The following is a 16,480-nucleotide window of genomic DNA, read 5'->3' on the forward strand; positions in this document are numbered from 1 at the left end:
AAGAAATTTGTCGAGATACATGGAGTCAGTAAGATTCAGAAACTGTATTTCTAAATCCATAAACGTGTTTTGTTGAATTGTACCTGGAACAATCCTTAAAAAAAAACAAAAAAAACAAAAAAAAAAAAAACTCCTACTGGGATAAGGGAGAAGAAAAAAAAGACTGACTACTATAAAGAGACCTAAATCAACCTTTCCCTGCTACTCCATTATGGCAGCAAATATTTCTGCTATAGAGCTTCATAAAATTCTTATGTTTTATGTAAGAGCTAAAAGTGGATGTAAACCCTGACATATACCCAGTGAAGTAAACAGCCTCAGATGATACACAGGGATGAAACATATCGCCTTACATAAGTTTTACATGTATATCTGCTGTCTTCAGCTTTATATACGGTTTAGAAAGTGCAGATCATGTAAGACTTTTCACTTTTTCATTCAGCAGTAGCAGTGTAGTGTTGGATTACACTGAGAGACAGCTGATTGGATGTAAGGCACACACCCCCTCTACATAGGCAGAGACTTTCAGAGCTTCCTGCTAATCTATTTATAGCACCCACCCCGACACAAAATTCAGGCTGGTTTTATCACATGGGTCAGAGAACTTGTCAGAAGTTATCATGCTGATAACAAAAGAACAGAGCAGGAGAAAACCACTGGACTTATTGCTTTGAAGAGAGATAAGAAAACTCTGCAGATACAGTATCTCACAAAAGTGAGTACACCCCTCACATTTTTGTAAATATTTTATTATATATTTTCATGTGACAACACTGAAGAAATTACACTTTGCTACAATGTAAAGTAGTGAGTGTACAGCTTGTATAACAGTGTAAATTTGCTGTCCCCTCAAAATAACTCAACACACAGCCATTAATGTCTAAACCGCTGGCAACAAAAGTGAGTACGCCCCGAAGTGAAAATGTCCAAATTGGGCCCAAAGTATCAATATTTTGTGTGGCCACCATTATTTCCCAGCACTGCCTTAATCCTCTTGGGCATGGAGTTCACCAGAGCTTCACAGATTGCCACTGGAGTCCTCCTCCACTCCTCCATGATGACATCATGGAGATGGTGGATGTTAGAGACCTTGCGCTCCTCCACCTTCCATTTGAGGATGCCCCACAGATGCTCAATAGGGTTTAGTTCTGGAGACATGCTTGGCCAGTCCATCACCTTTACCCTCAGCTTCTTTAGCAAGGCTGTGGTCATCTTGGAGGTGTCTTTGGGGTTGTTATCATGTTGGAATACTGCCCTGCGGCCCAGTCTCTGAAAGGAGGGGATCATGCTCTGCTTCAGTATGTCACAGTACATGTTGGCATTCATGGTTCCCTCAATGAACTGTAGCTCCCCAGAGCCAGCAGCACTCATGCAGGCCAAGACCATGACACTCCGACCACCATGCTTGACTGTAGGAAAGACACACTTGTCTTTGTACTCCTCACCTGGTTGCCGCCACACATGCTTGACACCATCTGAACCAAATAAGTTTATCTTGGTCTCATCAGACCACAGGACATGGTTCCAGTAATCCATGTCCTTAGTCTGCTTGTCTTCAGCAAACTGTTTGGGGGCTTTCTTGTGCATCATCTTTAGAAGAGGCTTCCTTCAGGGACGATAGCCATGCAGACCCATTTGATGCAGTGTGCGGCGTATGGTCTTAGCACCGACAGGCTGACCCCCCACCCCTTCAAGCTCTGCAGCAATGCTGGCAACACTCATACGTCTATTTCCCAAACACAACCTCTGAATATGATGCTGAGCACGTGCACTCAACATCTTTGGTCGACCATGGCGAGGCCTGTTCTGAGTGGAACCTGTCCTGTTAAACCACTGTATGGACTTGGCCACCGTGCTGCAGCTCAGATTCAGGGTCTTGGCAATCTTCTTATAGCCTAGGCCTTCTTTATGTAGAGCAACAATTCCTTTTTTTCAGATTGTCAGAGTTTCTTTGCCATGAGGTGCCATGTTGAACTTCCAGTGACCAGTATGAGAGAGTGAGAGCGATAACACAAAATTTAACACACCTGCTCCCCATTCCCACCTGAGACCTTGTAACACTAACGAGTCATGACACCAGGGAGGGAAAATGGCTAATTGGGCCCAATTTGGACATTTTCACTTAGGGGTGTACTCACTTTTGTTGCCAGCGGTTTAGACATTATTGGCTGTGTGTTAAGTTATTTTGAGGGGACAGCAAATTTACACTATTATACAAGCTGTACATTCACTATTATCAAAGTGTCATTTCTTCAGTGTTGTCACATGAAAAGATATAATAAAATATTTACAAAAATGTGAGGGGTGTATTCACTTTTGTGAGATACTGTATATTTGCCCAGCTCAAATTTCATGAATCAGGTTTACATCCACATTAACATATAATTATTACACTGACATTGGCATTCGATATCTTTAAGAGTTATGTTTACCTAAATGGCAGCTCCAGTTCTTCATTCCAGTTTGGATTTGGTCCATCGGCTGTTGAGGTTTGGCATACAGTACGCTGAAATGAAACTTCTACATATGGCCGCACCAGGACCTGAAAAATCACATAATGTATTGTAATTTCAATAAAGTTAAGGAAAAAAAAAACTACTGAATGAAAATGTGTAATAAAATGTCCCTAACAGCGGAGAAAAATCTGGAAAATAGTATTCTCCTGCATAGTTCTATACCCTCTACTTTACTTTTTTAAATTTCAGTAATGGTACTCACCAATAAAAATGTCCTTACAGGATAAAAAAAAAAAATCTGATCAGGTTCTGCACCCAGTGCCCCTTTACTTTTCCATTGGAGCCCTCAAAAAATACCCTGTACATTTGGATATAGGCTAGGATGTGACCTCCTTCCCTTCCTCTCAGGAGGCAGTGCTCAAGCTTGGGCAACCAACAGCCAGGCCAAACAGGGAAGAAGTAATTAACCCTGTGTAAGGTTCCAAACCTTCTGACTTGCATAGAGTTTGGACTCTCAAACCCTATATTTTTTTTTGGTTCTAATTTTGCCCTTCGTGTGCTACATCCTTGAAGTTCTTCACGAATATAGGTGCTGCCGAAAACTGATTACACAATGTTTAAAGAATAAGCCGTGATTGTGAAGAGTAGGATATTTTTCTTTTGGAAGATAAAACTTCTAAAAATCCAGTAAAGAGACACTGTCAACATTTTCTTCAGTCACATGTGTTCAGTAAGTGTAAATGCAATTTTACAAAAAAAGTAAGTTTACGATTTTGTGTTGGGCCGCATTCATAGCCGTCCAGGGCCGCAGGTTGGACACTCCAGCTTTAAAGCCAAGGAAGCGGCCAAAGCCTTTGTTTGACCTGCAGTTGCCATGCACATGTGATAAGTAATGACACCAGCCATTTGTTGGCTTGACAATTTGATTGTTAGCAATTTTGACAGTTATCACTCATGGGCATGCCTTGAATGCAAATATTTTAGGAAAGTTAAATCAATGTGTTTGGTTCTACTTTAAGTAGATCTAGATCTGTACAAGGGAACATGTGACGCAGATCTGTAACTTCTAATGGCCACATCTGCTTTGGTGTAGTGCAGCTGCCATTTGATCTTACTAACCATTTCCTTCCATCCTGAAAATATAAAAATATTTTCCACGACATCAACAGTTACTGCTCACCAAGGATAAAGATAGATTACACCAGAATGACATAACTCTTTTCCAAACATATATGCAAATTTGTAAAATCGTTATTTTGAAATGAATGTACACTTGTCAGGACAGAAGTATTAAGGCTGCTATTGCTGTCCTGAAATTACTAGCAGCCTGGCTGCTGTGCTGATGATGGGGATTCAGTACCGTACTTCAAACAGAAAATGATAGAGAGAAGGAATTCTTTTCTCTGGCTTTTACAAGGGTGCCCCCTAAGTGCAGTATTTACAATTTATTCATGTAAAAGACGGGGTTAAAAACAATTACAAGAGTCTTCAAAAAAACAAGCATATCAGTATAGCAATCCTTGTGAATCGTGCGTTCCAGAGCGGTTCTGGAAACCGGGCTCAATCTTTGCTTCCTCGCATCATCGTGGGTTTGTGACAGCTGCTGGTCGTCTCTCTCCCCCCATACAGAGATGTAGGATCATACAATTCACAAGGATTGCTATACTGATATACCTGTTTTTATGGAAACATTTGTAATTGTTTTTAACCCCTTCTTTCACATGAATATGTAAAATACTGCACTTATAGGCACCTTTGTTTTTTTTCTCCTGATCTTCTAGAGCTGCTTCTCCTCTTGAAAGCTCTGAAAGCTCTGCCTTAAGTTCCACCCCCAAACTGCTGCCCGGGTCTGTATATCGACCCTTACAGAAGTACCCTCATCCTCCCTCACTCTTTACTTGCTGCAGGCTTGTGTTGGTCTGTAACGCTGAAGCATCAAAGCCAGACATACTGTGGCAACCAGAATTTTCAGGAGCTAAGCATTAATAACCTCATGTATATACAGTACTTTACAATAACAATGTTTGCATCAAATTTACAACAAATGTTTGTACCTGATTAACTGACCACTCTGGAGATGGGGCTTGCCCTTGAGGGGAAGCTGTGGTTGTGAACATCTCATTAAATGACCTTGTTGATCTGGATGGCTGTGTTGGTTTGCTGGAAAATAATAGTAAATTAAGAGGTTCAGTGGGAGGAAAGAAGTCCACTCTGGAATGCTACATGTTACATAATAAATAAAATAAATTAGAACCTCTGTCAAGTTTTTATTGCTGGTTGTGATCACATCAGTAAACAGACAGCAGTTGAAGTTAAAAAAAAATTGACAGTAGTTTTAACAAAAGATTTGGGTAGAATTCTACTTTAGATTGGTATAGTTAACACATCAGGTGAATATAATGCCAAACCTAAGATACTCAAGGAAAATAAAAAATATCCCACTAACAGTCCCCATCTCGAATCCTCCAGAGTTGTCACTAATATGTAACAAGCAAAAGAATTACTAACAGACAGAAAATTCATGGACTTTCCTACTTTGGAGAACATCCAGGTAAAGGAAAAGAACAGCAAGAAACTCATTTCCTGCTCAATTCCAGGCAATATATCTCCAGGGAAATACTATACAATTTAGATTAGACTACAGCTAAAAAAAAAAAAAAAAAAAAAAAAAGAAAAAGGGTATGGCAAACAAGGTTATGGTCCTGCCTTGTTTCTATTTTGCTGTAAAACAACAGATACTCCAAACTAAAAGAGCCATGGTCTGTTTACTAGTAAACAAAAGTTAGGATCTCAGTACATATTCCAAAAACTGGAACCCCAACTACATAAAAACGGCATATTAAGAGGCAGCTCAGAGCTCAAACTACTGCCCATCAGCAGTACAGCTAACCAGAAAATCAACAGCGGTTTAACATAAAACAACACTTATAGTATTCTTCAAATGTAAGAGTTAATGTCTACAGAGTTACTCAACCTTAGATGGTGCTTGCTGTGGATCAGGAGCTGTCTGCAGAACACTTTGAGAATGAATATGCTTGTATTTTTTTTGTTAGCTACTGGCGGTGGATAATACGGCAAGCATACTACAACCCCTGGCAAAAATTATGGAATCACCAGTCCCTGAGGATGTTCCTTCAGTTGTTTATTGTTGTAGAAAAAAAGCAGATCACAGACATGGCCAAAAACTAAAGGCATTTCAAATGGCAACTTTCTGGCTTTAAGAAACACTAAAAGAAATCAAGAAAAATAATTGTGGTGGCCAGTAACAGTTAGATTTATAGAACAAGCACAGGGAATAAATTATGGAATCACTCAATTCTGAGGAAAAAATTATGGAATCGCCCTGTCAATCACATCCAATGACGCGGCGCGCTGGGGGGCGGGGCCGAGTGATACAGCGAGCGGCTATAGCCGCCGGCTGTATCACGGGAGCGCGCCCGCAATAACTAACCACCATGCGAGGGAGCTCGCATTAAGGTGGTTAATTATTGCGGGGAGGAGCTGAGACAGCCGCCGAGGGACCCCAGAAGAGCAGGTTCGGGGCCACTCTGTGCAGAACGAGCTGCACAGTGAAGGTAAGTATAACATGTTTGTTTTTTTTTAAAAATAAAAAAAAATACCTTTACAACCCCTTTAATCTTACCCATGTTTGAACACTCCACTCTCATTCTAAAATGTCATCTGTGTTCTACATTTTTCCATGATTCTACTATTACACTACGGGTACTTATATAGCAGCGCCAGTTTACACATATTATAATATATATATATATATATATATATATATATATATATATATATATATATATATATACACACACATACATATATATATATATATATATATATACATATACACACACACACACACACACACATTTATACATCCACATACAAGGGCCAATAGGCCAATAGACAGGAACCAATTAACCTGCAAGAATGTCTTTGGAGTGTAAGCCACGCAGACACAGGGAGAACATGCAAACTCTGTGCAAGTAGTGTCACGGTTGGGATTGGAACCAACAACCCTAGTGCTACTAGGCAGAAGTGCTAACCACCTAATCACTGTGCTGCCCATAAAGATGACATTCTGATTCTTCAACCCTCCTTCAACCATGTTTGTCTTGTGAGCAAACTCCGGTTTGTTAGGCTCTATTATCTATCCTTACCTGGATGTTGGTTTCCTAATTGGAATGTCATAAGCACGGATCACATTCACCAAGACCTTGATATCCCCATCAGAAAGATTCTGAGCAGTCACTTTCTTCCTCTCCTTTCTCCTTGGCTTCAGTGGACGTTTCGGCTCAGCTAGTTTGAAGAGGTCCATTCCTAGAATTCTGAGACATTGATGTAGCATGTTAAATTTCAGAATGTTTCACAAGAATTAGTTCTGCTAAACATCTACATACAGAACACTCCTCAGTGAAGTTTTCCAGAAATGGTATGCAAATGGTGTTATTGTATGTGTTATAAACAAATCCAATGGGCAGAATTATGGCATGCACACTAACTAATACAATGTCTGACTTTATGATTGATTTCTGTATGCCATATGCCAGCTTGTAGCTCACATAAAGTGACAGGATTTCACTTTGATGTGAACAGAGACAGTAATGAGAAAACATTTACTTATTAGTGTGTTAGAGGCCAGCAAAGAGGGTATCAGCATTGAGGCCATAGATCCTTTTTTGTGAGGCTGAGGCACTGTTCACAATGAGGTTATTGGCTTGCAGACCATAGACCATTTTAGTGATGCTGGGACATTGTCCACAATGAGGGGATTGGCATTCATGCCTTGGATCATTGTTTGTGGGGCTGTGCATTGGTCTATAATTAGAGGATCAATATTGAGTTCATAGATCCACGTTTATATGGCTGGGGCATTGTCCTGATTGAGGGGATCAGCATTCATTCCGCCGATTCACATTTGTGTGGCTGGGCATTTGCCCACAATGAGGGCCCTCAGCATCCAGGCCACAGATCCTTGTTTATGATGCTGGAACGTTGTCCACAATGAGGGGATTGGCATTCAGGTCACAGTATTCCATTATTACCCTAAAAATGTAATGTACTATTTCTGGAGTAGACTTTCCATAAAGTATGCCTGTAGCCAATGCTCTTTACACACATTTCTTGTGTTTATATGTTTTTATGCTTTTAATTATATTTTAATTGCATAACTAACAAGCTTAGTCTCAGCTAACTACATATTAAATATTACTCATGGTAATTATATTGTTCCAGACACTTCAGTGAGGAATGCACTGTAGACTGACACTGTAGTTACTAATATGCAAAACTTTACCATAAAGTTGATAAAAAATAATAATAAAATAGCTGTTTAGAAGAACTTTTAGACAACCTCTGTCTATTTTGAAGAACAAAAAAGTACCCCAGTGTGGCACTTTGGTCAGAGTCCCTGGCATAGAGAGACACCAGTTGACACATCAATGTGGATTGCAGTTTGCATCCGGGCAGAGCAGGGATAGAGATGCCCTTATTAGATTAAGGGAGCCTGACATGCAGGTATGTCCTGAATACAACATATGATGCCACATTAAACACATACTGTATATCTACCACACCTGCAGCTTTCAGTCTCCAGGAATGAAATCTGCATCCGCCATTTAATCTGGTGACCTATATCAACAAAAGCCCCAACTTCCAAAAAGTCTATCCTTCTAAAGTGTTAAAGCATATAATACTATATGTTCAACAACACATTGTCAAATTTAAATAATTTTTGCAAGAAAAAAACATGTTTTCTGGGGGCCAAAAGAGATCAGGCAAATATAGTTTATCTTAGAAATCTCAAAGCTATATTGTAATGGAAACATGCCAGCCTAAAAGTTTTAGTACATCAACTTTATGGAAACCGTTTTGTTTATATAAAATTAGAAAAGGCAATAACCAAGAGGTGAGAGCTGGAGCATAAAAATAATCAATACATGTGAAACATGAACTACGCTAAAGCTTCAGCTAACTGCTCTCACGCTAAGACCTACTCTTGGTTCATTGCCAGAGAACGGAGTAAGAGTCAGGACAACGATAGATAACATACCCGGAGCCACTAGAACTCAATACAAAGGCAAAGCAGAAGAAGAGTGTAAATACAAATTAATACAGGACATAAAATCAAATTATGCAGATTTAAAACTCTAGGTAAAGAGCTAAATATACATATATATGTAATCTGTTTTATTTAACATTCAGTTCAGCCAATCTTGTGATCCAAACACCCCTGCTAGAAAGTGCAGCCACATTCAGACATCTCTGTAAACTACAATACAGGTAAATTGAGGCCTGGTCTAGGGCCTGTGTCTGCCTGGACAAGGAAGGAAGAAGCACCAGAATGCTGAGGAGGTCGTTATGCTTCTCTGTTATGAATACAGAACTGCATTCTTTCTTTTTTGTAAAGCTTTAACCATGATACTGTGTACTGTAGCAAATGTCACTCCTGAGTGACACGCAGGTGTTGATTTACTAAAATTGGAGAGTGCAACATCTTGTGCACCTCTGCAGAGAAACCAATCAGCTTCCAGATTTTTTTTTTTTTGTCAAGGCTTAAAGTGATTGTAAAGTCTCGTTTTTTTTTTTCAATAAAAATAACAAACATGTTACACTTACCTGCTCTGTTGCAGTGGATTTGCACAGAGCAGCCCGGGTCCTCCTCTTCTCTGGTCCCTCTTCTGTGCTCCTGGCCCCTCCCTCCTGTCAAGTGCCCCCACAGCAAGCAGCTAGTTAGCAGTCAGTGATGGTATAATGCCACTAACCTAAGTAAGGATTGCTCCTCCCAGCAGAGGTCAAGTTTGAAATCCATAATTTATGCATTTCCGGCCATTATAACCTATGGCCCAACTGTTGTGGTAAGAGGCGCATGGTAATTACTACTACTTGGTGATGGACCTCTTTCTTTACATCAATGATACTCCCTGGATGATCACACACTGTGGAGGTTTCGTGTTGGGATTCTTCGGTTTATTAATGGACTATATCATTTTTTGATATATGAATTTTTGACACATGAATTTATATATGCACTTTAGTTTACACGTTTGCACTTTTGCAGAATTATATAAAGCTTTTGCACTTTATAACTTCAGGAGTTGGTTGATTGCATTTCATCTCATTTGATGTTTCAAATTGCACTGTCATTGTAGGAATATTTTTTATGTTTAGTAGCGCTGCTTTTTTTGCTTATATATATCACAGTGATAGGCCAATAATGTGGCATGGGGGTTTGGGTTTAGAGACACAGAAGCAGGGCTCTATTCTTATAGGAGTGCCCATCAGTTTTGTTTCTGAGCACTCTAAAGAAGTGGAAAGGGACAGTTAGGCATCTGGATGTGCTGGCTATTCTGTAAGTGACAGCTTCTGCAGTACCTTACTGCCACAGATTTACGCTAATCTATCACAGCCTGTGCAAATCACTGTGTATGAAGGTCAGTAGCGGCCACCACCCTAATCCATGCGCCTGGACTCTAATCTACATGCAAAGCACCGGACGCATGGATTTCAATGGGGTTTTTAGATAATTAAGCTAATTAGAGCCTGAGGTGGGCTGGGGGCACAGAGCACTGATGGACCAAACTACCGAATGGGGGGTGGAGTTGTTTCGTTTACCTCCCATGTAAGTTACCAGAAACACCAGTGAACTTTTTGTTAGCCCTCTGTAAGGGGGCATTCTCACTTCACACTGACCACCAATATAAAGGCCACTCTTCCGACTGATCACCAGTGTGATGAGACCTTTCTCCATTGATCAACAATCTAAAGGGACCATTCTCCACTGACCTCCAAATATAAGGGAGGCACAATACTGACCACCAATGTATGGGGGCACTACAATGGCCACCATTGTAAGGGGGGTTCACAATGACCACCATTGTAAGGGGGCTGTACAATGACCACCATTGTAAAGTGACACTACACTGACAACCAAAATAACAAGTCTGCATTTCTTCTCTGACCACTACTATTAATTGTTTTATTTCATTATTATTACTTTAAATACATTTTATCATATATAGCAACTCTGTGTGTCAAACATGCCAAGTATGCCACATTCCTTTTTTTTTTTTTTTTATTCTTCCATCAACAAAACTGACATTCATGCCAATGTCCAGTAAGCAGTAGAGATAGCAATTATTGTAATTAGCGTCACTGTTTCCTAGATTCGTGGTTGGAAGCACAGCAAGGGTACCTTCAACAAGGATTTCCAGGGAGCCCGGAAATACAAACACGCTAAACCAAAAAAATGTCCTGCTCAAGAAACTGTAGTGCGTTTAGGGTGTTTCTTGTACTGGACATTTTTTAGTTTAGCTATTAAAAGGAATTTCCTGATTCCCAGGAGTTTTTTTAAGGGCTCGTCTGTGTTAAAAAGGTTGGAAAATGTTGAGTTAGTGTAGAATTCAATTTCTGGCATGCTCACTGAATGTTTTCCTGTACACATAAAAATATGTAGACTGGCTCAAGAGACCCACATGCAATTAACTTGGAGATTAACAAAGTACTTTAAACATAAGGAAATAGGGGAAATGGTAATGCTTATATTCATATGAAAAAGCACCTGTGACTAACCCTTCCCATATGTCAGTTTTTAATGTCATACTGCAGTATATATGATATTTCATGAGAGGTCCTAATAATCAGACTCTTGCACACAGAAATGCATCACTTACTTTTTCATTTATTATGGGCCTATTTATAAATCATGTAGTGCAAAAAAAGGGGATGCTTTTCCACAATAAATAAGCCACTTCGGGGCTTGCCAGTTATAGCATCTCCTCCCTACAATGCTTATGTAATGTATCATTGGTGTCTCCTTTCTCTCAATAAGGGTATTGTATTTATAAAAAAACACAAATACCTTTTCAACATTTTAAGAAATGTGAAGGCATATCACAGGTGTAAAGTGTGCCTGAAGAAAGATCCTGGGATGAATAGCTCCTCAGGTAGAATAATATGTATTTAAAAAGGTTTTTTTTTTTTTTTTTGGGGGGGGGGGGGATTCTGCATCTATAAAAGCAGTGTCTGATAGTGGCAATATTAATGTTTAGTGGGCTCCTCAGAGGTGGGACTTGCCTTTGAGTGTCAGATAATGACAACAAATCTAACTTGACCATAGTGAAGTCTGGTCCCTGCAGCTTGCCCTACTCTATTATTCACATTGTCACGAAGGGCATGCTATATACACTGCACGGTGGAGAAAATGGCATGGAATGCTGGAAAGACGGCAAAGAATGCAATTTTTCCATGTTTATAAATGGGCCCCTATGTTTTATTTTTGTTAATCAACATTTATGGCATGCCAAAACCTGTCTTACCCAAAGCTGGGGATTTCCTCTTCAACAACCAAGTCAGATAGAATAAAATGGTGTTTCGCTATCAGGAACCGGTTTATCACAGATTCCCGGATCTGTTGATGTAACAAAATGGAATAATCAGACATGACAACAGTTATTTGCCTCATTCGGAGTGGACAATGGAGATATACTGTATATTCAACTGTATTATTTATACACCTTGTACCAGGATACACTTCAGAGCAGAATTTCTTCACCACTGAATAGGGCATCATGCATTTACACCAACCGTTCTACAAAGAAGAGGAGGGGTGGCCCAGACAAATCAATCTGATCACAGCTTTAACTTATCATGGCAGATTAGAAGATAAAATGAGTGATAACAGTACAAATACATTTTCCTTCCTAATAAGTTTGTACAGAATATGTTTGGTCTTCATAACAATACCAATGCAGTAGAAACAATGACCTACGTTCCCAATGTTGAGCTTCCCATTACTGCAGTTATTTCCTATAAAGAAGAACTATCCTATATACCCTGGTATCATTTTTAGTTTTGGATAAAGTGGGTATCTGTCCTGGTGACAGTTCACATGGACACAGGAAATGGAGAAGCCTGGGGAATGTGGACATAGGAAAACAAAGGGCTGACAATGGTTTCAACCCTACTTCCACCTATCTAGATCTAAAGGAATAGTTTTAGATGAAGTTCCATAATACAAGAAATGTAGTTGAACTGAAGGAATACATTTAGGCATTGCTGAGCAAGCAGTCCCAGTATAATATGTACTACTTGAACGGGCGTGGCCTAGAATTTCAAATGATGGCCACTAGATACTACTACTAGCAGCCAAATAGATTCAAACCTCAGTCGTCAACCAGATGGCGTCTTTGCAACAGAAGGCGTTTTCTGTTCTCCAATTTAGCAAGACTGAGTCTGTAATAATGGTGCAGCATGCGTTTCGGGATTGATCCACCAGTGGCAAAGAACATTTGTCCTTGGTAGAATTGATTTTTAGTAATGAAGCAATGTTTCATCTAAGCGGTAAAGTTTCCCATATGGGGACTTGAGAAGCCAGACAAGCTTGTACACAGCATAACCGAGATTCACCAAAAATGAATGTGTTTTGTGCAGTTTCGTTTACAAAGACTATTTGCCCTTTCTTTTTTGAGGGAAATGCTGTTATGGGACATTCTTATCTTGAAGTGCTGAAGGACTGGCTTTTCCCACAACTTAATGAAGATTTCATTTTTTAAAAAGACAGAGCACCGCCACATTGGCACAACCAAATTCGTTGGTTTATAAATGAAACATTGCCTTAACGTTGGATAGGTCGCACCGTACCCCAAGACTTGGCACTACACTCTTGGCCCCAAGATCTCCAGACATTACACACTGTGACTTTTCCTTGTGGGGATATGTAAAACAACGTGTTTATGTTCCACCATTACCGTTGACTTGGATGAGCTCAAAAACAGAATCATGGCTGCAGCAACCTCAGTGGAAGAAGACACTCTCAGACACGTTGGGGATAAATTCAGCTATCGTCTTGATGTTATCCATGCAGCAGGTGGAGGGCACATAGAGCATTTATAACATTGTGAGAGAAACTTGTGGACTTACTTAATAGTTTGTAATTTGTTATGTAACTGTAACACATTTTCATTATTAAATATAACTATTTGAAACCAGGTCATTCTTTTTAAAATACACTGTGTTACAGCACTTACACACTGGAAGTGTAGGGGTAGCAGCTGGTTGGCACACGTACACAGAAAATGTTTTTTAGTTCTTTATTTCCTTTAGTCTGAGATCCGGGTTTACTGATTTAGAGAGATTCCCACTTAGTAGTAAAGAGTTAAAAAACACCTGTCAGTTTCTTTTTTGGTATGTATCCTGTTGAGATTTTCCTTCATATTCTGTCTTGGAGATGTCACTAATAATGAGAGGAAACCTTTTTAACCACCTCCCGGCCACCACATAGGGAAATGACGGCTGCGGGGTGGTTCTATTTTTCCGGGACACGGCACATCCCCGATCACGGTAAAGAGCCAATGACGCAGCTCTTTACCCATGTGATCAGCTTTTATTGGTTTTCCTCTCCTCACAATGACTATGTGTGAGGTGAGCCCATCAGTGGCATTTCCTCACAGGGGAGACCTGCACAGATTATCAGTGCCCTGATTACCACTGCAGCCCCAACAGTGCCCATCAGTGATGCCAGTCAGTCTCCAACAATGATGCTAATCGGTGCTGTCTTTCAGTGCCTGCTCATCAGTGCACCTCAGTGAAAGAGAAAAATTACTTTTTTAATTTTCTACCACAAATGTTTTTTTTTCATAATTTTCTGTCTTTTTTCATTTCTTTAGCAAAGAATAAAAAACCAAGTGGTGATTGAATACCACCAAAAGAAAGCCCAGTATTGAAGCGGTTAAAGTGAGAGGAGTTTGACTCTATCGGCCATTTACTTTATAAATTTCAGCTGAAATTCGCTATGTGGAGGGCTGTGTCGGCCCTCTCCCTTTTGACATCCCTTGATTTAGGAATTGAAATAACCGGGTGCAAAACTGTCAGCCAATCAGTGGCTGTATCCAATCGGATGCAGCTGCTTTTCAGGCATTAAAAATCTGGCTAGCTTTAGACAGTTTCCCGTGGGAGTCTATGCCGGAAGTGGGTGCAAGTACCTGTCTTAGACAGGTATCTGCACCCCCCTCCCCCCTGAAAGGTGCCAAATGTGACACGGGGGGGGGGTCCGAAAAGCGGAGGTTCAATTTTTGTCTGAACCTCCGCTTTAAAGTGGTTGTAAACCTCAGACATGAAACGTGAACAATGCATATCCCTCTATAGTGTGTACTTGTCTCAGTCCAAAGCAGGTGGTGTTATTTCTGTCCCCTGCCTGGTTTCTTTGCTATCAGCATGAGTCACTTCTGACAAGTTTTCCTGATACCAAGAGAAAAAAGGTGATGAGGAGGGAGCACTGTTCCTTTGTGCTGTGGGAAGGGGGTGTGTCCCTTCCCTCCAATCGCTTTTTGCAAGTTCAGAGAAGCTGTAAAAAAATATGCTTTTTGAAGGGATGTAGAAAAGAGAGGGCTACAGATAAGCAGGTACAACTCATGTAGGAGGATTTGTTTCATCTCTGTGTATCACCTGATGCCAATCACTTCACTAGGTATATGTAAGATTTCCTATCACTTTCTGTCTCGCTAACAGTAGTCAACAGGACAGGACAGGGGCAATCTCCCCATCAAAGACACGGACAGCAATAAAAAACTTAACAGGATTTCTAAAATTTCCCTCTATTCAAAACAAAAGGTCTTGACTATATATACACTTGAACTTTCTTTAAAGAATTTGATGTTAGAATATGAATTTACCTTATGAAGATACTTGGCAACCCGAATCCTATGTGAATCTAGATGAGTTTCTGCAGTATTTATATCTTGATTTCGTAACTTCTTCTCATAATCCTAAAAGAAAGAAAAAAAAAATATTCAAACAAAACTAAAATGCTAAAAAGAGGGAAATGAGACACCCACGGGAATGATGTCCTTAACACTCATTATGCAAGTTTAAAAGTCTCTAAAATGATTTGATTTGTCAATCGCTATTGGACAGATCACCTAAACCTAAACTGGCCTATGTATTCATTTATTTCAGACATTTTGTAAAGTGCCAACAAGTTGTGTATTTATTTACTTATTTTTTTAGGTACTTTATATACTGTATAGCACTGGTCTATACTGTGACTTGACAGAGAGGATTCCCCTGAAACGCGTTGCCATTTGGAGGACACCTAGTTACATACTACCCCAGGTTTTCTCATATGGATCAGTACCGCTGCCTCCCACTGCCAGGGGAAGAGAAACATACACATCTTCCTGCTTAAAGACTAGTATACACCATTGCTGATCCAGACTGAGTTTCTGTCTCTGAAGCCAACTGCAAGAGCCTGCATCTATCCCTACATCATAATTGACAAGTGAGTTTGGTTCCCACTAACAGGCCATCACAGTTCAGAAAGAAATACATCCCCTGGCCTTAGGCGCTGCATAAAGGTGCTCCACTGGCATGAGAACACTGCCTCTGTAAATACTGTTCTACACACAGATTTGTCTCCCACCACTGGCCATGGGTGGAGTTTACTGCTACCCTGGATAAAATACAGTTAGCTCCTGGAACATCTACTAAGTGTGATCATAGTAGTTTATGTATGTAAGTCAACTGCACCTTTTTACATTCCTACATATGACATACCCCCTTGCACTCTTTACATTGTTTTTTGCCTAAACATAAATTGGGTCAAATGTGTGGATATTTTTAAAGATGGCCAGCAGAAGAACTAGTGTCAAAAAAGTTCTCCAGGAGAGAGAGTCAGTCTCTCTCTCTCTCTCTCTCTCTCGTCACAGGCAAGTACAAACTCGCTCATCCATGTCATGTAGCAGGGCGGTACCCTGCCAGGGTCCAGGTCTAGTAAACAGCCAGTTCACTAATGAGTCAGCTGTGTTCTGGGCTTTAAGTAATGATCAGACCAAGGCTCTACACCCCCAGTTGGAGACGACTCCACCCTGGCAGATAGGAAGTCTGGTGCAGGAGTCAGGAGGATCTTCACCTAGATGAGATGTGGGAGCCAGTGTAGCATAAGGCTGCTAGCGATAAGCACGGAGTTGCTGAGTGTCCGGTCTGTGGGAGACAAACCAAATGCCTAAAGCGTAAGGCCT

At 40.3% G+C, this 16,480-nt stretch overlaps 1 protein-coding gene across 1 annotated transcript in view; it reads right to left on the minus strand.

The window, feature by feature from the left end:
• CC2D2A (coiled-coil and C2 domain containing 2A) overlaps positions 1 to 16,480 on the minus strand; it is a 165,496-nt gene that overhangs the window by 26,147 nt on the left and 122,869 nt on the right. The window contains exons 21-25 of the mRNA XM_073609863.1: positions 15,137 to 15,229; positions 11,783 to 11,874; positions 6,626 to 6,793; positions 4,511 to 4,616; positions 2,433 to 2,542 (exon numbers count right to left, since the gene is read on the minus strand). Of these exons, the coding sequence (XP_073465964.1) occupies positions 2,433 to 2,542; positions 4,511 to 4,616; positions 6,626 to 6,793; positions 11,783 to 11,874; positions 15,137 to 15,229 (569 nt within the window). The remainder of the gene's footprint in view (positions 1 to 2,432; positions 2,543 to 4,510; positions 4,617 to 6,625; positions 6,794 to 11,782; positions 11,875 to 15,136; positions 15,230 to 16,480) is intronic.

The sequence above is a fragment of the Aquarana catesbeiana genome, linkage group LG01 (assembly GCF_042186555.1).
Source record: "Aquarana catesbeiana isolate 2022-GZ linkage group LG01, ASM4218655v1, whole genome shotgun sequence".
Taxonomy (NCBI): domain Eukaryota; kingdom Metazoa; phylum Chordata; class Amphibia; order Anura; family Ranidae; genus Aquarana; species Aquarana catesbeiana.